This window comes from Saccostrea cucullata, unplaced genomic scaffold (assembly GCF_032062105.1).
Source record: "Saccostrea cucullata isolate Sc308-1 unplaced genomic scaffold, CSIRO_AGI_Scuc_v1 ctg784, whole genome shotgun sequence".
NCBI classification, from domain to species: Eukaryota; Metazoa; Mollusca; class Bivalvia; order Ostreida; family Ostreidae; genus Saccostrea; species Saccostrea cuccullata.
Window position 1 is genome coordinate 477,133 of NW_026935833.1, and position 25,642 is coordinate 502,774.

At 35.1% G+C, this 25,642-nt stretch overlaps 4 protein-coding genes and 1 long non-coding RNA gene across 5 annotated transcripts; 3 read left to right on the top strand and 2 right to left on the bottom strand.

Annotated features, from left to right (window-relative positions):
* The first annotated feature begins 4,615 nt into the window (after positions 1-4,615).
* Positions 4,616-14,905, top strand: LOC134243898 (large ribosomal subunit protein uL15-like). Its single transcript, XM_062726141.1, has 5 exons — positions 4,616-4,650; positions 5,949-6,012; positions 11,356-11,431; positions 12,041-12,212; positions 14,719-14,905. Exons 1-5 carry the CDS (start codon positions 4,648-4,650, stop codon positions 14,845-14,847), a joined length of 444 nt encoding a protein of 147 aa, XP_062582125.1. The 5' UTR covers positions 4,616-4,647; the 3' UTR covers positions 14,848-14,905.
* On the top strand, positions 6,992-9,209 carry LOC134243870 (uncharacterized protein C17orf113-like). The gene is made up of 4 exons (XM_062726097.1): positions 6,992-8,222; positions 8,310-8,708; positions 8,864-9,094; positions 9,201-9,209. Exons 1-4 carry the CDS (start codon positions 7,503-7,505, stop codon positions 9,207-9,209), a joined length of 1,359 nt encoding a protein of 452 aa, XP_062582081.1. The 5' UTR covers positions 6,992-7,502.
* LOC134243871 (uncharacterized) lies at positions 9,432-10,997 on the top strand. Its single transcript, XM_062726098.1, has 4 exons — positions 9,432-9,465; positions 9,603-9,837; positions 9,945-10,161; positions 10,278-10,997. Exons 1-4 carry the CDS (start codon positions 9,432-9,434, stop codon positions 10,620-10,622), a joined length of 831 nt encoding a protein of 276 aa, XP_062582082.1. The 3' UTR covers positions 10,623-10,997.
* Positions 14,906-15,287: 382 nt separating the features above from the next.
* On the bottom strand, positions 15,288-23,993 carry LOC134243897 (uncharacterized). Its single transcript, XM_062726140.1, has 6 exons — positions 23,555-23,993; positions 20,476-20,589; positions 19,042-19,136; positions 17,438-17,552; positions 15,874-15,968; positions 15,288-15,628 (listed from the first exon to the last, which is right to left on the bottom strand). Exons 1-6 carry the CDS (start codon positions 23,880-23,882, stop codon positions 15,449-15,451), a joined length of 927 nt encoding a protein of 308 aa, XP_062582124.1. The 5' UTR covers positions 23,883-23,993; the 3' UTR covers positions 15,288-15,448.
* Positions 21,119-22,100, bottom strand: LOC134243864 (uncharacterized). The gene is made up of 2 exons (XR_009987130.1): positions 21,754-22,100; positions 21,119-21,256 (listed from the first exon to the last, which is right to left on the bottom strand). It is a non-coding gene; the product is annotated as an uncharacterized LOC134243864 (long non-coding RNA).
* Positions 23,994-25,642: the final 1,649 nt, after the last annotated feature.

A 25,642-nucleotide genomic window follows, 5' to 3' on the forward strand; every position in this document is an offset into this window, starting at 1 on the left:
TATATGGAGATACAACCAGTATTCAGACTCAAAAGTCCATTAAACTATACAAGTTTTGGTGCAGAGCAAATTGACACATCAGAGGTGCATGGGATCAGATGCCACGGACAAGTGAGCATCCCCGGCCTGCCGACAGGTCACACCCGTCGTGTGCTACCTGTCATGATCGGGAAAAAGTCCGTTTGCGTCTATTTGTCTGCAAAGACTATAACTTTCTCTATAACATTTTGATGAATGGAGATGTATGGCTTTAGTTCATATTTCACATGTGTGTTTTTTGTGACAAGGCTTTTCTATTTTATTTATTGACCTTGGATTTGCCCTACTTTTGGAAAAAATTACCAAACTTTCTTTAACGTGTGTATTCACCGGTATTTATAAGACCTTTTCCTTTGGGCCTTCTGACCTTGTCATTTGAAATTCTTATGAACGATGCAATTTAAACATTTACTTGGTCATAAATTAATTTTGAATGGTTAAAGCTAGAGATTTCTTACAAAACATGCATATTCCTTGTGACAGGACCTTATTGTCTTGGGTACCAACAATTTTCATCCGGGGCTTTGGTTTGAAAAACCGTGATTAAAAAAACATTGGCCATAACACTTGAGCGAATGGAGCTAGGGTTTGTTTTTTTTTTTTTAATTTCATTATGGTATATTCTTTGTGACAAATCCTTCAATTGGAGACTATTTTTTTTATAAACCTTTGACCCTTTGGGGTGTAATCTACATTAAAAAAAACTTTAAACTTTTGTCAATAACATTTGAACGGTTGATGCTATGCCGGTGTAACGTTGAATATTGACCCGGGTTGAAAATTGAATCGGGGGTCATTTTTCAACGTTGAATATTGAACCAGGGGTGTTTTTTCTCCGTTTAAAATTGAGACCAAAAGTCGTTGAATTTATACCATGGGTCATTTTTCAACAGCTTGATAATTTTTTTTCTTATCCCTGATGACCACAACAAGTCGAAAATTGACCCTGTTGAATATTAACCCCACCTCAGAGTTTGAACATTATTTGAACTTGGAGGTTGTTTTACGGGATTTATCAGTATCTCTATACTTATATTTCGGTTTCAATTTTTCCCTTTTCAAGACTAATAGAAATAAACCTATCATCCCGTGTATATATGTACAATTTGATCAGTGCACGATTTCAGTTATCTTTAAGCATGGCAAGTTAATTTCTTGATTACTAGTAATTGATTGATTTTATATTGTTTAACGTCCCTCTTGAGAATTTTTCACTCATTTGGAGACGTCACCGTATGCCGGTGATTTTTTGACAATACTTTCTAAAATCCATAGCATCCATAAATAACTACAAAACTATGAATAGGGCATAAACAAAAAACCTGAAAATCCGGTGTAAAAATAAAGACATCAATCAGCCAAACTTGTCCATGAAATTTATTAAGACCCTACGCTCTAAATCAAACTTCTAAAACAGGCATTCCTTTCTGTTGGAAATATAAGTATTCATTAATATATATATAGGAATATAGTAAAGAGTGTTCGGCAGTTTTTGTAATGGGTACTTGCCCTAAGGCCTGCCTCATCAGGGGTGCACCTTAGCAGTGTATTCTTGTAGTAAACATGATTTAAAATTATATCATAATCGCCTTTGCTTTTGACTTTGCTATATGCTTTAATATGGTTCCGAGGTAAATATTTCTTTGCATCTTGTGTCTGTTTTCGTTTCGTTCCAGTATTTTAAGGTGCGTTTTTTTAGTCCGTTGACTCTCGGATTACATTTTGTAACAATAACCAATTTATTTTGGGGTCTCAATTGGCCGTTACTTTTATTTATTCCAATTATTCCTGTGATAATAGGATCTATTTCTGTGTCAGAGTAGCCTCTTTTTGACAAGTGTTTCTTAAAGTCTTGTAGAATAATACTGTGTCTTTTGCATTTACCTTTAACGAAACCTTTGAATACCGCTGGGTTGTGAGAACTTTCTCTGTGTAGATATTGGAAATTGTTTGTTGGTTTTATGTAAGATCTAATATTAAGTTTGTTTGATTATTGAAATTTTCTTCTTTTATACACTTTTGTGTCTAAAAAAGTTTATTGAATCAACAGAGATTTCAAAGGTGAATTTTAAGTGCAGATGACACTGGTTGACAAGTTCAAAGAAACATTGAAATTGATGAAACCATCATCTCTAAATCTGCCATGAAACATGATTTTATTAGCAAATTGAAACATCCCAAAAAGGGGAGATCAACCCCCCCCCCCTTTCCATCCTCTACTTAACAAAATAAATATGTATTGTGGGGTTCGTTCTTGAACTGTTTGATTAACTATGCCAAAAAGATCACTAAACCTTTTATTTTGAAAAAAAAATCCGTTTCTCAAGTTGGGCATTATATGTTGTGCATATAACTAAATAAGCATTAAAACGAACGTGCATCATGCGTTAAACTCTCACCATTTCCAAAATACTAATATTACAAATTTTAAGATTGGAATAAATGAAGTGTTGTTAGCAAAAAGCAAATATAGATAAACAAATTTCTGAACTAAATTGTATATTGTGTAACTATGTATACTAATAGGATTTACTTATACTAATGATTTTTTTTAGATAAATATTACACGAAATATTGCGATTTTAAACTACAATTAACTTTAAAATCTAAGATATTTTTGCTAATATTTTATTCTAAGAATATAACTGAATTAAGTGTGTATTGATTACATTGGAGCAAATTGAAAGTGCGAGGGGGGGGGGGTAATTGAAAAAGAAATAAAATCAAATTTTAAAAATAATTGACAAAAAAGAAAAGAAAATTTGTCCATTGTCAAAACTAGTGGTCCAAACCCGAAAATCCTATTTTCTGTGTGTGTGTGTGTGTGTGTTTGTGTGTGAGGGTGTGTGTGTGTGTGTGTGTGTGTGTGTGTGTGTGTGTGTTTTAGAGGGAGGGTGTGTTTGTGTGTGTGTTAGGATCCGATTTCTTTTTTGATCAAACTCTACCACTTACTCTTCTTTCTTTGACTACACTGTAACGTGCCTGTTGAAAGGGGGGGGGCTAAACCAATATCACTTTGTTCAATGCCTATATTAATTATCTTTGCAAAAAAGTGGGTGGGGGGGGACTAAGCATCCCTACCCCCCCCCCCCCCACCCACATGGATTAAATCAAAGTTGTGAAAACCAAGTCATAAATAGGTGTTTTATGCTGTTGAATTTAGAAGAGGTTTCATGATCAAAATTCCACGACCCGACTCAGTTTTCAACGAACTAGGGTCTAAATTCAATATCTTAGGTCTCAGTATTCAACGTTGAAAAATGACCCCGGGTCAATTTTCAACCTGGATCAAAATTCAACGTCGCCCTGGGCTTTCGAATTTCTTAATTATGTGTATTTCATGTGATAAGTTCTGCTCTATAGGGTGCAAACAGTTTTAAAAATTCATCATTGACCTTGAAATTTGATGAACTTTTATAAAAGTTCAACCTTGGACATACCTTTTGAATGGCTGGGGCTATAGTTCTTTCATATATACATGTGTTTCACATAATTTATGTGAACATGTTTGTCTTGTGGCAATACCTTACCTTGGGCTCCAACAGACCCTCTTTTATTTATAAAAATAACATATATAAATTAACGTGTACAAGTAAAAAACGAAAACATTATGTACAGTGCCTCTGCTTTAATTTTTCCCTTTTCAAAATTTTATTTATCTATTTTATTAATTAATTAATTTATTTGTTTGTTTGTTTTTCAGGCTTTTAATTTGTGCCCCTCTCTTTTATTTGAATAACATATTCAAAAGTAAAAAAAAGAAAACATTACAGTGCCTTTACTTTTAGATTTGAATTAAACTTAAGTTAATTTTCCCTTTCAAAATTTAATATATACATATATATTTATTTATTTAATTAATCAATTAGTTTGTTTGTTTGATTGTTCGCTTGTTTATACATGTGTTTGTTCAGTCTTTTAGTTCTTTGAGCCCCCCCCCCCCCCCCCCACACACACACACACCAGGCGCGGATCCAGAAATTTTTCAAAGGGGGGTTGAAGTATTTTTCAAAAAGGGGGTTGAAGGCGAAAACAGTTAAATATAGTTAAATAACTCAATAGAATATTGATACAGGGTGAAGGATGGTTTTTGAAAGTGGAACGTGAATCAACCTGGGAAAAAGTACTTGTATACATTACCAGAAAGTTTTTGAAAAAGAAAGGAAAATAAATCTCCGAACCTGAAAATCCTATTTTGTAAAGGGATGGGGTTTTATTTTGTTTTTACAACCGAATTTCTTTATATATTACAACATTAGCCTTTCATCTTACATTTTCTATAGTAAAAACACAACCAAAAAATTGGAACTTTCTTATTTCTCTCTCTTTTTTGCAAATCCAAAGGGGGTGCAACCCCCGTAACCCCCCCCCCCCTGGATCCGCCACTGCACACACACTCACTTTCTAAAAGTTGCTTCGAGTTTGCAGAAGCAAATTGTCATTTTTTTGTCAGAAAAACAAGTCGAAAATATTTGTTAATTTTGATGAATTGTTTCGCCACACTTGAGAAGTAAATGTACACTTTAAATTATTCCGTCTTTCCGCAGGTTGTCCATGCTTTTATTACAATAATCTGACTTCCGGTCTCTTCATCCTGTGTAATCCAACATGGTGGGTGAAATGAATATTTACATTTTATATCGGCATTCATCGGGGAAGTAAAAAGGTTTCAAATTGAAATAAACTTACAGTCATCTAGATTAAATATCAGTTACCCAGTTTAGTTGTTTCAAGCTCCATAAAAATGAACAGAATCACATTTACGGCTAGTTTTACAAGATGTCACTACGATAGACAAACCTGTACACTGAAAAAAAAAGCATAAGTATTTGTTTACAATTAATACACATTTCCGAAAGTTGAAACCTTTCTAAATATCATTTTGAGTGTTTGGGTCTTTATTAAATCTTGAAGAATATATCTTAGTATTTAACTTGAGAAAGTTTTCCAGATTCTGAAGAAAATATTCGGTGATACTGCTGTACTTCTGAAAATGATCTAGCTGAACTGATGATAATTTTTTTTAATAACATGCAAATTTGGATATTTGCAAAGCACAATTAGAAAATATTTGTTGAGCATGGTTATACACTTAAGACTGAAATGCAATTAGATTCTCGAAGTTTAATGCAGAGGGTCTTGTTGTCTGTCATCGTGTGATTCAGATTGTTACAAAGGTTATCAAGCACATTGAAGCTTTCTGTACAGGTTAAAGGCGTATGGGTTATATGTATAAGCTCGTATATAAATTATGGAAAATCTGATATTTTGATTACTTTGCAAACATGACATTTTTTTCTGACAGTCAGTCACATCCCCTTTCTTAGTTAGAATAATCTAACTGTGTCTCGGTACAGGCCCTCACCACAGTTAGAATACGTCCCATATACTTGTAATGTAGCAAATCGGAGCGGATCCGCTCCGAAACGATTTTGAAGAATATAAAATTATTTGCACTGGGAATAACTACCAAAATAATCAAAACAAACCTTTTTGAGATTGCTTATGCCTTTTATCCCATAAAATAATCCATATAAATACGAAAATCCAATTAATTTTCTCAACGTTTTTCTCTCGATTCAAATTACTACATTCGGAACTCTCTAGATTGTTCCTAGTAAATGCACTATGCGAGTTATCGCCCGTGTTTCTTTCTGCTACATTACGAATACACGGAATGAATTCTAACGTTAAACCGGGTCCGTAGGACAATATCATTTTAACGATAGAACATTCTATCTACCCCTTTCTATGGTAGCCTGAATTGAGGAGGGGTAGGGGGGGGGGGGGAGGGATGTTAAATCCTGCTTATAATATTCTTACAAGAATAGTGTAAGAAGAAGTGTAAAACTGATGATTAGTCAGTGCAATGCATCTTTTCTTTAATTTTTCTCTCATTTTGTCCACAGACCACAAGAAACAAGAAGACAAGAAAGTTGAGGGGACATGTCAGCCACGGACATGGTCGTATAGGTAAACAGAATTACGATCTCCACTCTCCATAACGAAAAACCTAGTTTGTATACTTGGGTTTAGGTTTCAGCAGAGTATAGATAAGATAAGATAAGATAAGATAATTTTATTTCCAATTTTGGGCCCAGAAGGCATAAAGGTTTCTTACAATAACAAGATAGAAAGTTCTAAAAGAAAGGTTATAGTAAACATATACAAACATAAACACACATACACACACATGTAAATATCTGATATAATATTACAAGTAACTGGACATGTAGATGCAGCAGTTGGGGTTATCAAATTGTTAATTAACATGCCATCAAAATCAATATTATCAATATACATATACCAGTTTATAAATAAATATGTGTCTATAACATTATTTATGAAAACTCGTGGCATTATGCCTTATTTTGAAGGCTTTGACAAGATATTCACTTAGCTTTGTAATAATTAGATTATCTTCATTAGACATTAACCAGAGAAATTTGTCTCCTTTTGATAATAATATGAAATTTTTGTTTAGTAATGAGATATCACGGAAAAATTTATCTCTCTCCTCAGTATATAATGGGCATTCAGTAAGAAAATGGTATTCATCTTCTATATTGTTTTGGTTACACATTAAACATATTCTTTTGTTTCTATCTAAGGGGATTCTTTGACCAGCATTATTTTTTACAGATTCATATCTGCCTTTTTCAATTCTTAGGTCATGAGCACTTATTCTAAATCTGCAAATGGATTTTCTTATTTCATGAGATTTAATGTACATATATTTTTCCATTATAAAATTTTCTTTAAACCTAATTTAAGTATATTTAAGAAATGAATTTAATTTTTGAAGATTCATGAGGTTATGAACCACGACGCTTCACGCCAGCATATTTCTTGAAGCGCGTTAGCCCTTCATGATAAATATGCCGGCGTGAAGTGTTGTAGTTCATATACCTCATGAATCTTCAAAAAATTGAATTCATTTCTTATATTTCAGGGATCACTTTGGGCTGCGCCCTTGCGCCATTGACGCGGTAGTTTTCAGAATGGCGCATTAGATCTGTCAAAAGGGGTCATCTTGGCGCATCGTTTACTGACAGGGCGCATACAAAGTATATCTCAAGGGCCACTTCATTGTGATTATGTATACAGCTTAATGAAATAATTTCCTGGGTGAAAAAAAAATTATTTAAAAAAAAAAGATCGTTCGATCGTTCTTTTTTTCAGTCGGGTTCAACATTCCTTTTATGTACAGGGAAAACTTCCGAGAAAAATAAAACCGAGGAGTCTCGAATATTTAATTATTAACTTTAACGTAAAATGTTCGTACCTCTGCACGTAGCCACCGAAAATCTGTAAGCCAGATGTGAAATTTAGTAGTAAAATAACACTAAGCCTAAAATGTAAATTTAAAAAATCGTTTATTAACTTATACGAATGTAAACTGATCGCATTTCCAACTGCAGTAAAATACACATAATGGTACGAATTAATACATCAACATCAACATGCCGGCTAAGAAAATTAAAGGGCCTACGGACCCAAAACAACCACGTCTTTCCTTTTTATCAATGACCACAACAACACCAGAAAGTTCTACAAGCTCTGATGTTTCTAAAGTAACAGAAACGGATGTAACGGAACAACCTGAGCGCCACTTCCAGGGTAAGTGGCTTGCCCTACACCCATGGCTCGAGTACGACTCCGATAGCAATAAAATGTTTTGCAGAGAGTGCAAAAAATACGGAATGAACAACATCTTTACTTCAGGCACAAATAACTACCGAACTAGCACACTTGCTCGACACGTGGCAAGCAAAGATCACCAGACAGCAATACTTGCCCCAGAAGAACAAGGACACTTAAAGAAGTCTATAGAAAAAGCCCACAATAAGCAAGAAAAAGCAGTGATCGTCGCCATGAAAGCGGTTTATTGGCTGGCTAAAGAGGGGATAGCCTTATCTAAGTACTCAAGTTTTATCAGATTTTTGAAGGATTTAGGAGTTCCCGATATTGATGCCCTTGATGTAAACAAGCATGTGGATTACACCTCTTACAATACAGCTAACGACTTACTAAAATCCATGTCCAACGTCATAGACCAGGAAATTACTGATAAACTGCAAAAGTCACCAACAGTTACGATCATGACAGATGAAAGCACGGATATCGCTAATCATCACAAGCTGTGTATTTCAGCTCGTGTTGTTGATCCTATCAGTCTCCAGGTAAGTCTAAAAATTTTAATTTTAGTATCTTGGAAATAAACATAAACCTCTATAGACTATCGATAAATTGTGATTTTTTTTTGGTAGCCATCAACCTTTTTTCTCAGCGATGTCAGGATAACGAATGGGACAGGAAAGGGGATTTTTAATGCCATTAAAGAACACCTTGACAGTCGAGGAGTGGCAGTGAAGAAAGTTATGGGACTGGGTACTGATGGGGCTTCTACCATGACAGGTACTAAGGAGGGTTTGACGGGTCACTTCCTTCGTGAGAATCCCCACATGAAGAACAACCACTGTGCTGCACATCGACTTGCACTTTGCTCTGAACAGGCAGCTAAAGGTGTTCCTGGAATGGTTAAATTCCAGCAAAGCCTTGAGACTCTCTTTTATCACTTCAAAAAGTCTCCCACCAAAGCTGATAAACTTGAAGCAATCCAAAACCTGTTGAATGAGCCGTCTGTCAAATATCGTGAGGTCCATCAGGTATACTCATTTATGGTTCATGTTTTGTTTTAAACTTTTTAGTGGATAAAAGACTAATAAAAGACTAATTTTGCCAGCTATATCAAAATCTGACATCATGTCATTCATGTGCATATATGTTTTTTGATTTTAATAAAGATTAAATTTTTCTTTAGGTCAGATGGCTGAGTTTCTATGAAGCTCTTGACTCAGTATATAGAACCCTGGACTCTTTGTTGTCCTACTGCTCCTCAGACACTAAAGATCCCAAAGTTGTAGGTCTGAGGAAGAAAGTTGGAAGCGAGATATTCATCAGCTTAACATATGCCATGATGGATATTCTCCAGCCTATCATGAAGCTGAGTCTTGTGTTCCAGAAAAAAGACTTGGACCTTGGAGTTGTACAGGTAAATTTATCTAATACTGAGATTAATATTTTGTGTATTCAATTTTTGTGGTGAATATCATTATGAAATGGAATCATAATTGTTTTGTTTTATTTTTCTTCAACAGGAACAATAGGTAAATTGAATTTTCCTCCCCACAATGCTCATATATTTTTGTACACCTAGTCAAACTATTTTTCACTAGCCTAGCATGTATTAATTGGTGTATGGTTTTATGTCTGTAGATAGATGTTGTGAATTTTAAAAAATGGATCTGCTAACTGCACTAAATTGCTCTATACGCTTACTGCTATACTACTATTTTTGCTAGCAACAGCTTTTCATCACTGTACTACACATGTGTATTTTACTAACCTTGTCTAAGGTATCTGGTAATGCATGATCTTACCACCTTTTTCATTGTGTATTGATTCAGTGTCTCATAAATTTCTTAAACATTTTTAATTAGTATCAAAACTTGAAGCTACAAGCATATCATATCAGTTACTATAGGTAAATTACAATTAAGTTCTACAATTACAAATATTTCAGATTTCTATCGATGAATGCATTCAAAGTCTTACTCATATCAAGACATGCCATAACTCCCTGGAAAAGCCCACCTATCTTCAAAGGTTACCCATAGATTTGAATGATGGATGCTTCAAGGGGCACCATTCAGTATCTAAACTGCACTGTGAGACAGAGTTCACAGGAGTGAAAAACAAGTTCATTGATGCAGTTATTGGGAACATTAAACAAAGGTGAAAGTGCATTACAATAAAAATTGAGTGAATGGGAATTTTATTTATTATGGTAATTTCTTGTAAATATCATTAATAACTAGGAAGACTTTTCGTTTTTTATATAGGTTTCCGGAAACAGATTTCCTTTGTTATTTTTCTTTTCTGGCTTTGAGACCTGTAACATTTCTCGATGATAATGGATTGGCTGACTGGGGGAACTCAGAAATAAAGAGCCTTGCTGAGTTTTATGGCACTGAGCAGTCGCACAGTTTCAAGGATCCTGAAACTAATTTGCAGAAAACAGTTATCTCTGAGCCACTCATTGACAAAGAAGAAACAATGGTATCTATAATTATATAATAATATGATAATTAAAGTAAAATAATATCACACTGTAACTCAATGCATTAATAGTTGGAGAGTGTTATTTGCATGTGCATTGATTTTCAATATTTCAGACGGAATGGTTGACTCTGAAGAAAATAGTTAAAGCCCAGCAGTATCCCAGACCTTCCATGGCTTCACTATGGTCCCTCATATGCCAATATCATTCGGAGCAGTTCCCCAACTTGAGAAGATTAGCTGCCATAGCTCTTGGCCACCCTATCCATACAGCAGACTGCGAACGCTCTTTCAGTTCACAAAATCTTGTTACCACTAAGTTGAGATGTCGCCTTTCGGGTGAACATATTGACGAGCTTATGCGAGTCATGTTGGAGGGACCATCCCTTCAAAATTTTGATTTTGCTTCAGCCTTAACTGACTGGAGAAATGCTAAATGCAGAATCATTTTCAACAAATAAATTTCATGAATGATACCCTCTAAAATGTTTTTATTTACAGTTTAAAACACCCCAAAGCCTATCACCATGAAAATCCAGAGTGATCCCTGCTGAGATGAAATTTAATAAAAAAAAAAAACTTCTTTTATATTTATATTATTCATTTTATTTAAAAAAAAACTCAAATTGGTTGTGTCAGAAATGCATTTAAAAACCCTCAAAGACCCATCAAATTTACTTGAAATTCATCACAAAATAGCATGGAAAATCAATTTTTCACGGGGGGCTTCGCCCCCCTGGACCCCCTACCGGGGCGTTGCCCCTGGACCCCAATGGGGGCCTAACGCGGCCCCCATACCCCCGGCGGATGACCCATGGATTTTAATGTTGATGGGCCATTGGCCCATCAACATTAAAATCCAGAGTGATCCCTGTATTTACATTATTGTTCTGATGACTTGCCATAAATTTACGCCGTTCAACTGTCATTTTTAAAACAAAACAGTGTGCATTATATTTTTTGACTTTTTGACGTCAAGAGCGGTATTATGATGTAACAATGGAGATATTCATGCTTATTTGTGATACAACCCTAATGTAGTTCATGAGAAAATATACTGCATTTTATTTTGTAAAGAATCAGGGGAAATTTATTGGAAATGTAAATATTTAAGAATATCTCTTCAAAATTAATGTAGAAATGGAGCATTGTCTATTATGTCTATTGTGTATCATATTTATTTGTTGTTCCTAGGAAAACACAGGAAGCACCCTGGTGGTCGTGGTAACGCTGGAGGTCAGCATCACCACAGAATTAACTATGACAAATAGTAAGTTGCCAAATTTGAAACATAGTAAAGTTACCATATATTGATCAGGGAATTAACTGCCACATAAGTAACCCAATATCAGCAGCAGAATTAACTATGAAAAATTTCATGTTGTATCCACTATTAATCACAAAATTGTCGCCTGTGTGGTGCAGTGGTTAGAGCATCTGCTCTAGACTAGAGTCGCGAAGTAAGGAGTTGATCCTTACGTTGCGGTTTCGAGTCGCAGTAGGTGCTGGCACGACAAAGATATCTCACTGCTCAATGGCCCTGAGTGCTGAGTATAGGACAAAATTTGCAGCTCTCAACCGCAAGTGGTGTTGTCTCCATATGAGTGAAAAATTCTTGAGAGGGACTTAAAACAATATACAATCAATTAATCACAAAATTAATCATGACAAGTAGTAAATGACTTATAATATTGAAATGATAGCACTGAGACAGAGATTCACATTGACATACTTTGAACAGAAATATATTATCTAACATAAGAGTATTTTAACATGTCTTTGAGCAGTGTGTTTTTGTCCAACCAAATTTAATGTTTATAAAGAGTGTTGAATGTTTGATGGAAAATAAAGTGACTTCAAAACTTGAAATTCTTTACAGCCATCCAGGTTACTTTGGTAAAGTTGGTATGAGGTACTTCCACAAGACTCTTAACAAGTTCTTCTGCCCGTCAGTTAATGTGGACAAACTGTGGTCACTGGTGTCCGATAAGACCCGGGAGACATACAAAGATAACAAAGACAAGGCTCCGGTCATCGATGTAGTCCGAGCTGTAAGTTATATATCTAATGAAATCTTTTTACCCAGTCTAAGTATACTGGAATATTGCATGGCATTTGGTTCAAGACAAAGACCTCTGATATCAAATATGATATCCAAAACTGAAAGATAGGCCATCTTTAAAAAATTATTTGTTTGCTCTCTCAAAACCTACTGGCTAAAAATGGACTGATTCAAAACTTTTTTCATCTTCAGGAAGCTACAATTTTTTTTTTTTTTTTTTTTACATATTCTGGAAAATAGATTTTAAAAATTAAGCATTGAAGTAAAAAAATTCTAAGGAAATTTTTTTTCTCATCTACCCACAGACCCAAGTTTTTTCATCCTGAATCAGATGAGGGAAAACAAACATTTTAAAGTTGACCTTATATAAAACATTTTTCTTTAATAAAGTCTATTACTAAATGATAGTGATAGAGTAAAAAAAACACAAATGAAAAAGTAGCAAGTGTCCTTCAATTAGAGTTGCTGTAGACAATCATATTAATTTTTTTGAAACCCTCTAGTACTTTGCATTGTATACAATTGCTGCTGTGATTATATCATAAAAGTGTTTTACTATAGGCCTAATAAGATCAACTTTCCTGTCACTACAAATTAATACAAATGTAGTCAGTACAGGTACATGTAAAAAAAAAAATCAGGTTGAGACAACCTGTCTTAACAAATCTCATTTAGGGCTCTTTAGGCTTCTTCAGCCAAGGAGAATATATTATTGTATGTAGAACTCAGTGTATGTGTTAATATAAAAAAAAAAACATAACTAGCAATTGAATTTGCAAGTTTTTAGCTCACCTGAGCCGAAGGCTCAAGTGAGCCTTTCTGATCACATTTTGTCCGTCGTCCGTCCGTCTGTCTGTCTGTCCGTCTGTAAACTTTTCACATTTTCGACTTCTTCTCAAGAACCACTGGGCCAATTTTGACCAAACTTGGTACAAAGCATCCTTGGGTGAAGGGGAATTTAAATTGTTAAAATTAAGGGACATATCCCCTCGCAAGGGGAGATAATCAAGAAAAGGCAAAAATAGGGTTGGGTCATTAAAAAATCTTCTTCTCAAGAACCACTGGGCCAGTAAAACTGAATCTTATGTGGAAGCATCTTGGGGTAGTGTAGATTCTAAATTGTTCAAATCATGACCCCCGGGGGAAGGGCGGGGCCACAATGGGGAATCAAAGTTTTAGATAGAAATATATAGGAAAAATCTTTGAAAATCTTCTTCTCAAGAACCACTGGGCCAGAAAAGCTGAAACTTATGTGGAAGCATTCTGGTATAGTGTAGATTCTAAATTGTTCAAATCATGACCCCCGGGGGAAGGGCGGGGCCACAATTGGGAATCAAAGTTTTACATAGAAATATATAGGAAAAATCTGTGAAAATCTTCTTCTCAAGAACCACTGGGCCAGAAAAGCTGAAACTTATGTGGAAGCATCCTGGTATAATGTAGATTCTAAATTGTTCAAATCATGACCCCCGGGGGAAGGGCGGGGCCACAATGGGGAATCAAAGTTTTAGATAGAAATATATAGGAAAAATCTGTGAAAATCTTCTTCTCAAGAACCACTGGGCCAGAAAAGCTGAAACTTATGTGGAAGCATCCTGGTATAGTGTAGATTCTAAATTGTTCAAATCATGACCCCCGGGGGAAGGGCGGGGCCACAATGGGGAATCAAAGTTTTACATAGAAATATATAGGAAAAATCTGTGAAAATCTTCTTCTCAAGAACCACTGGGCCAGAAAAGCTGAAACTTATGTGGAAGCATCCTGGTATAATGTAGATTCTAAATTGTTCAAATAATAACCCCCGGGGGAAGAGCGGGGCCACAATGGGGAATCAAAGTTTTAGATAGAAATATATAGGAAAAATCTTTGAAAATCTTCTTCTCAAGAACCACTGGGCCAGAAAAAGTGAAGCTTATGTGGAAGCATTCTGGGGTAGTGTAAATTCTAAATTGTAGGAATCATGACCCCCAGGGGAAGGGCGGGCCCATTATAGGGAATCAAAGTTTCACATAGAAATATATAGGAAAAATCTTTGAAAATCTTCTTCTCAGGAACCACTGGGCCAAAAAAGCTGAAACATATGTGCCCATGGAAGGATCATGGGGTAGTGTAGATTTCAAAATGTCTAAATTATGATCAGTGGGGTAGGGTGGGGATGCATTATGTATAACAAGGGGGAAATCTGGTAAAGAACAGAATGGTCAACGCTTCTCAGGTGAGCGATGTGGCCCATGGGCCTCTTGTTTATTTTTCATAACATAATGATGTTTTAATCCAACATTTCATAAAAAAATTACCTATTTGTGAAAATAATATTCAAGATTGAGCCTAGGTAACTGCAGAACTGAAGGCCTTTGGGCAAGAATATTTTGACTGATCAACCGATATGTGTGAAAAAAATTTTCCCAAAGAGCTACAGAGCTGCAGTGGAAACCTTGGCATACATGCAATATCCTCTAATTTACTGAATAATAGGTATGTGAATTTGTTGTCAGGGATACTACAAGGTTCTTGGGAAAGGTCATCTCCCCAAACAGCCAGTTATTGTAAAGGCACGGTTCTTCAGCCGATCAGCGGAACTGAAAATCAAGAAAGCAGGAGGATGCTGTGTTTTGACAGCATAAATTGTGTGTAAATGTGGTCAGCCTTTCATTATTAATAAAAGTAATGGAGGTAAATGTTTTTGCTTTTGTTTTGTTATTATCATTAATGTAGGACTCCTTTGTCCTCTGACAGCTTTTTTTTTGTTCAAAAAAAAAAAATGGGAATATTAAATCTCATTTGCCTATCTGTCCCTTTGCTTTTTTGTCTGAAATGAACACTAATGGAAAAAAGAGATTTCATAGAGCACATGTGCACTACCTGTAATAATACTTTATTAAGGTCTCTCCCTATGTGATACAATTGAAAAGTATTCCAAAAAAAATCCCTTTGGTTTAAGTCAGTTATCTATGGTTTCTTAGTGAATGATTAAGGCTCATACACCATGGAAGCATAGAAGGCTTTTAATATTGTAGTTTAATTTTTGTGTTTTCCCTAGAATAGATAGAAAATTACAAAGCGATGCATTGCATTTATTCATACTGACATTTTAAGATTGAGTCCTAGAGATTCATTCCATTTAGTCATATAGATGTTATAAGATTCAGTCCTAGTAGAGGTACATTCCATTTATTTACATGGATGTTATAAGATTCAGTCCTAGTAGAGGTACATTCCATTTATTTACATAGATGTTATAAGATTCAGTCCTACTTCCCGCTGGTCAATGACTTTGTACGGGAGGTTTAACTTCATGGATACATCTTTTTTACCCAGAATCTTCATCAGAATCTCTTGGTTGGAGTCTGCTGTTGAGGACTTGTGGAGTCGCTGCTCTCTGATCCGCTCAGTTAATGCCTCTTTCTGAATAAAAAATAAATTTTTCTGGGAATAATTTCATTTATACATGAAAGAGATAAAAAGTTTGGAAAGCAAATCCGTACTATCAAAAATATCATTGTCTCTAGTATGAGCAACCAAGGACATATCCATAACCCAAACCCTTACATTCCTCCCTCCTTAAATGTTTTCACCTTTGAAGAAACAAGCCAAATTCTATTTGCCCCCTGGTAGGACTTGCACCTGCAAATCCAGGGGGTTATGCCTACCGTTTCTCTCAATGATGTGTATTCCTTTTTGGTTGCTTCTAATTCTTCTTTGGATACTCTAAACAAATTCAGCAGGTCTTTCTTCCCTTCATTGTCTGAAATGTACAAATTTGATGGGGCTTTCAAGTGAAAAATTTATTTGATATACATCTTTGATTTTCTCAAAATAACTGCATTATGGGACTTAATACCAAAAACAAGATGGCCTTAGTACTGACACAAATCATGTCTGCTGTTCTTCAGAAGATCAAAAAATATTTTTTTCCTCTCATTTATTTTGACCTCAGCCTACATATTATTTGTAGCCTGTGTTAGTATTACTATCCATGGCTCTACTTTTCTTACATAATCCCATGTAAAACTGATCATTTATTGCCCCCCCCCCCCAATGATTAAACAAATTTGAATCGACATTATGTTGGGGAGATTTCACATGAGTTTCATTTTCTGCTTTAGATTTCTAAAGGACCCCTTTCTATTTTTAATTGTTCTTGATATTACCCTTGAAGGGGGATCTGTCTATTCAATTGAACAGTTTTAAATTCATTGGACCCCAAAAATGCTCCTGCCAACTTTGTTTGGAATTGGCTTAGTGGAGAAATCTTGACAAAAATGGGTTATTAAGTTTACAGAGACTGGGCAAAGGTGATCAGAAAAGCTCATGTGAGCTTTTAGCTCAGGTGAACTAGACAATTGCAGACACCAACGATATTCAAAAAAAAAAAAAAAAAAAAAAACCAGAAACAAAACTGATGCTTTAACACCGTGCAATGTTTGGTTTACATGATTTAACGCAGCATATTAATTTATCTTTTTCCTTGGCATCATATAAATTCGTCTTTACGATTTATTTTTAAATAAGATAAACTTGAGCACACTATTCCATATTACAGGTTTTAGATCACTGATTAGCTTTGTCTCTTACCTATGGCACGCCAAATTCACAAAAATGAGATAAACATAGTTTCACAGTCGATAAACTAGGTTTATCGGTTGTAAACTATAGTTTACGGACTGTAAACTATAGTTAACAACGTTAATCTATATTTTACATCCGTAAACCATAGTTAACGCGATAATTTATGTTTCACAACCGTAAACTATACTTAACACTGAAAACAATCATTTGCTATTGCAAAACATAGATTATCTGATAAATACAGTTTCACGATTTGTAAACTATAGTTTACAAACCGTTAACTATAGTTAACGATCTGATCAATATAGTTTCACGATTTGTGAAACTATGATTAACAACTCTTAACTATAGTTTACGATCGTAAACTATAGTTTACAAACGTGAATCTACGTTTATCAACAAAATCTATTGTTAACGCTTATTACAAACAGATAAACTTAGATTATCATTCGTAAACTATAGTTAACAACCGTTAAATATAGTTTTACAGATGAAAACTATACTTAACGAATTGTTAACTATACTTAACGAATCGTTAACTATAGTTTACGGTTTGTAAACTATAGTTTACAGTGGATAAACCTAGTTTATCAAATGTGAAACTAGGTTTATCTCATTTTTGTGAATTTGGCGTGCCATACTTACCGTTAAACATTGGATTTCTCAGAAGGAAAGTTCGCTTCTTTTTCAGGGATCCAAACTCATTCAGGATCACTAGCATGTGATTGTTGTGTTTCTGCTCTAAAGATTCCCTGTAAAGCTAAATACAGACAGCGAAATTAACGCACATATATCTTGTAACTAACGCTTACACAGACGCACCCACAACATGAAAAAAAATGTTTGTTAAACACTCTCACCCCATGTGCAAAATTAATGCAAGACGATTTCCAAAGTAAAGAGACCAAAAATGTTGGTACCTAAAGAAACCTCATATCACAAGGAATACATCGTGAAATATGTAGGCCGTTCACCGACTGTTCAAAAGTTACGGTCAAGTTTTTTCAAAAGTATGTTAAACTTTAAAACTCAAGGTCAAAGGGTCAGAATTAATGGTGACGAAGGGAAAGACTTATCACAAGGAATAGACTTCTGAAATCTCCCTAATTCTAACTCAAAACTGTAGGTACGCAAGGTTCTTGTCACATAAGTAAAATACGAAAATCCTAGCACTTAAAAAGCAATGGCTAAGATTAAAGTTTTTCAAAATTGGGTCAAATTCCAAGGTCAAATGACAAACAGTAAAATGATTGATATCCAAGAGTTGGCCTACTAAAATGCATGTGAAATTATAAATATGAAATCTCTAGCATCAAGTTCAAAAGTAATGGCCAGTTTCAAGTTTTTTCAGAAATAGGTCAAACTCCAAAGGTCAAGATCAGAAGTTCAAACTGTTGGTACCTAAGATAGGGTCTTGCCACAAGAAATAAACCTGTAAAATATGAAAGCCCTAGCCTCAACTAAAAAGATATGGCCATTTTTTTCTTAATTCAAAATTAGGTCAAAGGATAAAATTTTGATATTCATGGGAAGATATTGTCAGAAGAAATTTAACTGAAATATGAAATCGCTAGCTGCAGAACTGCAGCGTTATGTTTTTATATCATAGTCTTTAACTATAACGCTACAGATCCCGTTATGATATACACTGCACATGTAAGCGAAAATGGCAGGCACGTAGCAACTGGGGGGGGGGGGGGGGGGGCTGGCCCCTCACTTTTTTTCCCAGCATTACCTTTACTATTGAAAATGTCCATTGAAAGGTTGGTTCCCCCCACTTTTAATCACAGTATAGTAATATCAAGGAAATTTAGTATTGTATGCAAAAAAATGGAAGTGAAAGGAAGTTGGCCTTGAAAAAATGTTGGTCTATATGTTTCTATGTAAAATTTTGATTCCCCATTGTGACCCCGCCCCTACCCCCGGAGGTCATGATTTTAATAATAACTGACAATATAAGATACTAATTACCTTCTAAAGAACTATCAAACTTTTACATCGCCGAGATCGTGCGTTTTTACAGTTGTCTAACAAAAAGTACCATGTAGGTCACAATGATTTATTCTTGGAATTTCATTGCTTTTAGTTACTTTCAAATAGACTTGGAAAGGTTTAATAAAAAAAAAAATCGAAGGTAAAAATTTCGTTATTTAAAGTAAATCTTGTGCATGTTGATCAAAAGAAATTATAAAATATTTATTATTCATTAAATGAACTCATTATATATAATTTGGGTTTTGCAAAACTACCTTCGAATCATTATATGCCTCTTGGTCGTCGAAGTTTCGTTCAATGTAATCATTTACAGCAATCTTGGCGATAGCAAGCCTCTGTTCTAGTTGTTCTGAAAAAAAGAAAAAAAAACTAAATCAATATAAAGCATGCAGTAAATAGTTTCTAATAGTTTATATCGTTAGTTTCCCCGTATTTTACATGAATTTTTCAACATGGAACAAGATGGTGTCACATCAGGTTATTTGAATTATGTAATGTACTTTTACAGAGCGTTGTGGGTCTCTGTTTCAGAGATAGTGTCAACTTTGGACATTTATTTCATGGTGAATTATCAGGTTTATTCTCTATTTTTGCCTGACGATTTTTAACTGTTATCTGTTGAGTAATCAGTGATATGTAATTTTCAGATGAAAATACAATAGCTAAAATCGCTTTCATGAAATTCTCAAAGTTTGGAAATCAGTGACAGCAATTTATTTATTATTATTTTTTTAATTTATTCTGGGAAGGGGGATAGTCTCTAAGAGAAAATTGCAAAGAAATGAATTAACATGTAAGTATACCCCCCCCCCCCAACCCACAAGTCGACACAGACACACTCCGTGGCCAATCAGAAAGTTGTTTATTCATATGGTACATATGCAACCTAGTTTCGGGATAACACTTGAGTAGCAATACAAAGAAAAAAAATTAAATATTCAATATATCTTATACTCTTCATTTTAAAATATCTGCTTTTTGTATTTATCCAATATTCAGTAAGTATAAGCAGATTATAAACTCCGGTTCAAAATTCGTGCACAGTTAAAACAGTAGGCAATTCACAATTTTTGAAATATATCCTCTCTTGATAAAGGAGATCGGTACATAAATTTTGAATATTTCTTCTTAGTTTATGCCTCTACCTAGGTTTTTATGAAAGGATGATGTAACCATCCAAATCCATTTGGATAGACACACAATATGTTTTTAAATACATGTATGTTATAGTTGCTTTTTGATTGGCCGAGGAGTGGGTCTATGGCGACTTGGTGATAAAACTTATATATAGACCAGGAAGGACATGCATTTGGGTTGTTAATTACATTAAACAAATCATTCCCCCCAAACAAAAGTATAAATCTGAAGTTGATCCTTATGTCTTGAAAGGATTTTGCCAGATCGTATTGTCTTAATTGAATGAAATTTGTATTGTACTTAAAGGCTATTTCACCAGTTGACAGCTGACTCAAGACAGATATATTATCAACAAAATAGATTATTTATAGGCAACGATTATTTTTCACCTTTCTGATATATTTGTAATTTGGGTAACGATCTCATAAATTTCACAAAATATGTCCTGTGTCAACAAATGACATTTCCTGCAGCTCTGAATTTTATATAATACCACCGACAACGACCATGATACGGTACATAAAAGTGGTATCATTAACCCCATCACCCACCTCGGTCCTCGCGGACAAATCCGGAAATGCTCGGAGCACCTCGGTCCTCGGCTAATTTCGTGTACTTTTCCAGTTCTGGCTTTTTCATTGACAAGAGGCGGAATTTGGAATCAGCTGGAAAAAATTAATGCTTAAAAGTTTTTATATCACAGTAAAGTACCGTTACATAAAAATAACAGTATGCATGAAAAATTAAGAAAATTAGACTACACAGAATCTATACATGGTACATGTATGTCCAAATGCTTATTGTAATCATGTGGAATACAATTTAAAAAAGAACAAGCTAATGCCGAGAATCTGTGTTCCCGGCTGTAGGAAAAATGAAGAGCTTGATTGGGGATCGGGCACTTTAAGAGGAGTGGGCGGGGCCATAGGAAATATTATGGTATAAAATTTCATTGCAAAAGCGTCTTGACATATCACCCGGACATGAAAGTCTTACACTTGAAAAATATAAATTTATATATGACCCCAACCTTTTGACCTAAAAACAAGAGGCCCAGGGGCTACAGCGCTCACCTGAGCACATCGGGCTTGAATTTACCCCCCCCCCCCTTCCAGGCGTTCATCATTTGAACAAACTAGAATCTACACTACCTGAGGATGATTCCATATAAATACCCCGGGTATCACTAATCATAGCTTTGAAGTACTTGAAAAGAAGATTTTAAAAGGTTTCCCTATATATCCCTATGTAAAACTTGGGTCGGACATTTTGGCCCCACCCTATCCCCAGGGCCGGGGGTCATGATTTGAAAAAAACTTGAGTCTACACTACCTGAGGATGGCTTTCCTATCAGTTTCATCTTTCCTGGCCCAGTGGTAATTGAGAAGGATTTTTAAAGATATTTCCTATATATTCCTATGTAAAACTTGGGTCAGCCATTTTGGCCCTATCCTTGTCCCGGGGGTCATGATTTGAACAATCTTCAATCTACACTACCTAAGGATGATTCCACATGAGTTTCATTTTTCCTAGCCCAGTGGTTCTGGAGAAGAAGATTTTTAAAGATTTTTCCTATATATTCCTATGTAAAACTTGGGTCGGCCATTTTGGCCCCATCCTTGCCCTAGGGGTCATGATTTGAACAAACTTGAATCTACACTACCTAAGGATGATTCCACATGAGTTTCATTTTTCCTGGCCTAGTGGTTCTGGAGAAGAAGATTTTTAAAGATTTTTCCTATATATTCCTATGTAAAACTTGGGTCGGCCATTTTGGCCCCATCCTTGCCCCGGGGGTCATGATTTGAACAAACTTGAATCTACACTACCTGAGGATGATTCCACATGAGTTTCATCTTTCCTGGCCCAGTGGTTCTGGAGAAGAAGATTTTTAAAGATTTTTCCTATATATTCCTATGTAAAACTTGGGTCGGCCATTTTGGCCCCACCCTTGCCCCGGGGGTCATGATTTGAACAAACTTGAATCTACACTACCTAAGGATGATTCCACATGAGTTTCATTTTTCCTAGCCCAGTGGTTCTGGAGAAGAAGATTTTTAAAGATTTTTCCTATATATTCCTATGTAAAACTTTCGGCCATTTTGGCCCCACCCTTGCCCCGGGGGTCATGATTTGAACAAACTTGAATCTACACTACCTGAGGATGCTTCCACATGAGTTTCATCTTTTTCTAGTGGTTCTGGAGAAGAAGATTTTTAAAGATTTTTCCTATATATTCCAGTGGTTCATTTTGGGAGAACAAAGAATCTACACTACCTGAGGATGATTCCAAGATCTTTCCTTTTTAAAGATTTTTAATGATTTTTCCTATATATTCCTATGTAAAACTAGGGTCGGCCATTTTGGCCCCACCCTTGCCCCGGGGGTCATGATTTGAACAAACTTGAATCTACACTACCTGAGGATGCTTCCACATGAGTTTCATCTTTCCTGGCCCAGCGGTTCTGGAGAAGAAGATTTTTAAAAAATCCCATTAATTTTTAACAAATTCATGATTATCTCCCCTTGGAAAAGGGCGTGGCCCTTCATTTGAACAAACTTGAATCCCCTTCACCCAAGGATACTTTGTGCCAAGTTTGGTTGAAATTGGCCCAGTGGTTCTTGAGAAGAAGATGAAAATGTGAAAAGTTAACGACAACAACGACAACGACGACGACAGACAACGGACAAATTTTGATCAGAAAAGCTCACTTTAGCCTTCGGCTCAGGTGAGCTAAAAAGGGGGTCATCCATTAGGCCTTGGGAGTTGTGATATTACATTGAAAAAGCTCTCGGGCTTCTCGAGAAAAAGTGTTAAAACAGTAAGAAATCATGTGTTGATGACCTTGATCTTTGGATCAATAGGGGACTTCTTAGGGCCCCGCGGAGTTATGTAAAATTTCATTGCAAAAGGCAAAAGGTTTCCCGAGATATCGTGTGGAAACGAAAGTGTTACAGATATAGAATATACAGACAGCTAGACGAACGGACAGACAGATAGACCGAAATTAAGTTCTACCACTGTCAGTGAAAGCGATGGACAAAAAAAATGTGAAATGCAAAAATTTTCTGGATCTGTCGCGGGGTAAGGTGTTGATCCTTGTGTGTATATGTCCTGGGTTCGAATCCCAAAGAGAGACATGGAAATCGGTCTTTCAGAAGGTACTCACTGTTAAAAGTGTCAACAGCAAGTCTAAAGCATTCCCCTATGGTCAATATTGGTGGTGTCTCAGTAGAAGTGAAGAATTTTGAATGGACGGAAGAAAAATGAGGTGCATTTTTGAGAATTTCATTTTGTTGTAAGAATTAGTTACATGTATAATGATTAAAATTATTCGTAATTCAAACCTTTATGATCAATTAGACTAAAATTTATTTGTATTAAAATGTGTAAAAAAAAAAAAAACATCTGTACAATCAAATAAATAGTATTCTATAAGAAATCTATATTGTACAGGACGACAATAATGGAATTTTGCTTCAATCGAAGCTTATAATAGTTCTTCCATCGCAAATACATGTATCAACAACAGACATTTATATACGCGCTTTTTTTCTAAAGTTACAGCTCATATTGCTTTAACAATATTTTTTTTCTATTTTTACATCCCTTTTAATTTTTCATCTTACCGACGTCTTCTTTCATCTTTCTCAACAACTCCTTCTTTCGTCGCAATGCGTCTTCCTCGACACGGAGACTTTCACTTACACGTCCCAGCAATTCGTCCACACCTCCAAACTGTTCTGCGATCATGTCTATCAAGTCCTCCGAGTACTGGAGTTTTTCTTTGCTGTACATTATATTTTTCCGTATAGACTGGTACAGGTTTTGAAGCGCATTGTTGCATTTTGTCAATTCCAGCAGACAATTTAACATTTGACCATAATCAGTCAAAATAGCTTGAGTACCTACAGTTTTGACTTTTGCTCCTCCAAATAAGCTTAAGAATTTTGACATTTTGTTTACACCATAGACCTAAATTTCATGTACCTTAGGTCTATGTTTTGACATCAAATAATTTGTTCCGTCATGACATCACAATGACTTTGACGTCACAATAAAATCATTGTGACGTCATTCACCTAGACCAGGGGACCCCTTATACCAAAAAAAAAAAAAAAAAAAAAAAAAAAGAAGAAGAAGAAAGAAAGAAGAAAAGCTTTAAATTAATTATACTTTCAATATCTTTTTAATTAAGGATCCTCTCTATACCAGTCAAAATGTTTTTACCCCCAGGAGAAATATTCTGACACAACACGGTATCAGTGGATAGAAATTACCGTTGTTTACTTCCATAGAGAAAATGCATGTAAATAACATGTTCAATTAATTTATCTTGGCCTTTTAAAATACTAAAAATATTTTAATTGATTACAAATTGAGTATACTGTAAATTATTTTTTTTTTTTTTGAATTTATAGATTTAAGGGCAGATCACTCTAACTGAAAATACCATTGAATCAGAACAGAGACATATAATATCTGTTATATATATATGTCTCTGGTCAGAACTATGTAGTGTTCAGCGTAGAGAGGGTTCTTAAGACTAAATTGAAATTGGTTTTAGTTTTTTTGGTAAGAATATAGAAAGTTATTTTTACAGAAGCAAATTTAAACAGAATCATTAGTTTTGTAAATTTTACAACAGTTGAGATTTTGGTCTTACGAACGAAATACTTTCTTAATGTTTGGGAATGGAGTTTACGTTTTTTTTTATTTTTTATTTTTTTTGGGGGGGGATTTTCAAGAAATTTCTTTTGACTTAAGGTGGAACCCCCCCAAAAAAACAGTGGTATGTGTGCGAGCGAGTTTGTCCCTTCTGCGCAACGGAATTTGTCCGGTTGCCTTGATTTATAGATACTCTTGGCGAGATGCTCCACTTTGCGGTGCCCTTGTTAAAATTCTGTTTTATTCTTCGGCTTCTTTTAATTTTGTAGTCCTGTGAATATTTTTAAAAGTATATGCCTATTTCAGTTCTTTAAAAAAGACAAACTATTTTTTAAAAAAACCCAAAAACATGTCTATGTATATCAAATTATAACCATTTCAATTGTTAAAAAAATATTTGGTAAAAAAAAAGAAACAGGGATAAAATTTATAATCCAATTATACTCAATTCTTACAATTTCAATTGTTAAAAAACCCTGGTCATTACCCCGGCTGACTACAGTGGGCCTATTAACCGTGTGAGCGGCTGTTACGCTGTACACATACAGCTGACTTTGTACATCTCGCCTCCCATCCCGCCAGCCATTCTCTGTCAAACTCATCCAGAAGCTTCTCTTGTTTAGTTGGTATATATCATATCTGAACATCACTTCCGAATTAACGTGTAGACAGAGGAGTATAGCTTAACGAAGGTAAGACATGGCTGATTTTGATGGAGTTCTTTCACCCCATTTTACATGTAAATCTGTGGATTCTTTTGAATATTGTTACATAAATTTACCGACTTTTGCTCGTTCTCTTCTTGGACAGTGAAAAAAAAATGCTTCGTCTTTTGAAAATGAAGAATGAAAAAGTTTTGTTCGTAGGTTAACCACTACCTAAAAGCCTTATTTTGTGGTGATTCATATTTTGTGTTCAGGTTTTAGTAATGAATACAGTTAGTAAATGAAATCTCTTTGATCAATTTTGATAAGAATCCCCAATCTTCACGAGGCAGTATGTTTTTGTAGAAGTTATTAGCTAAATATTGGTACATTATCGCCTGGCTC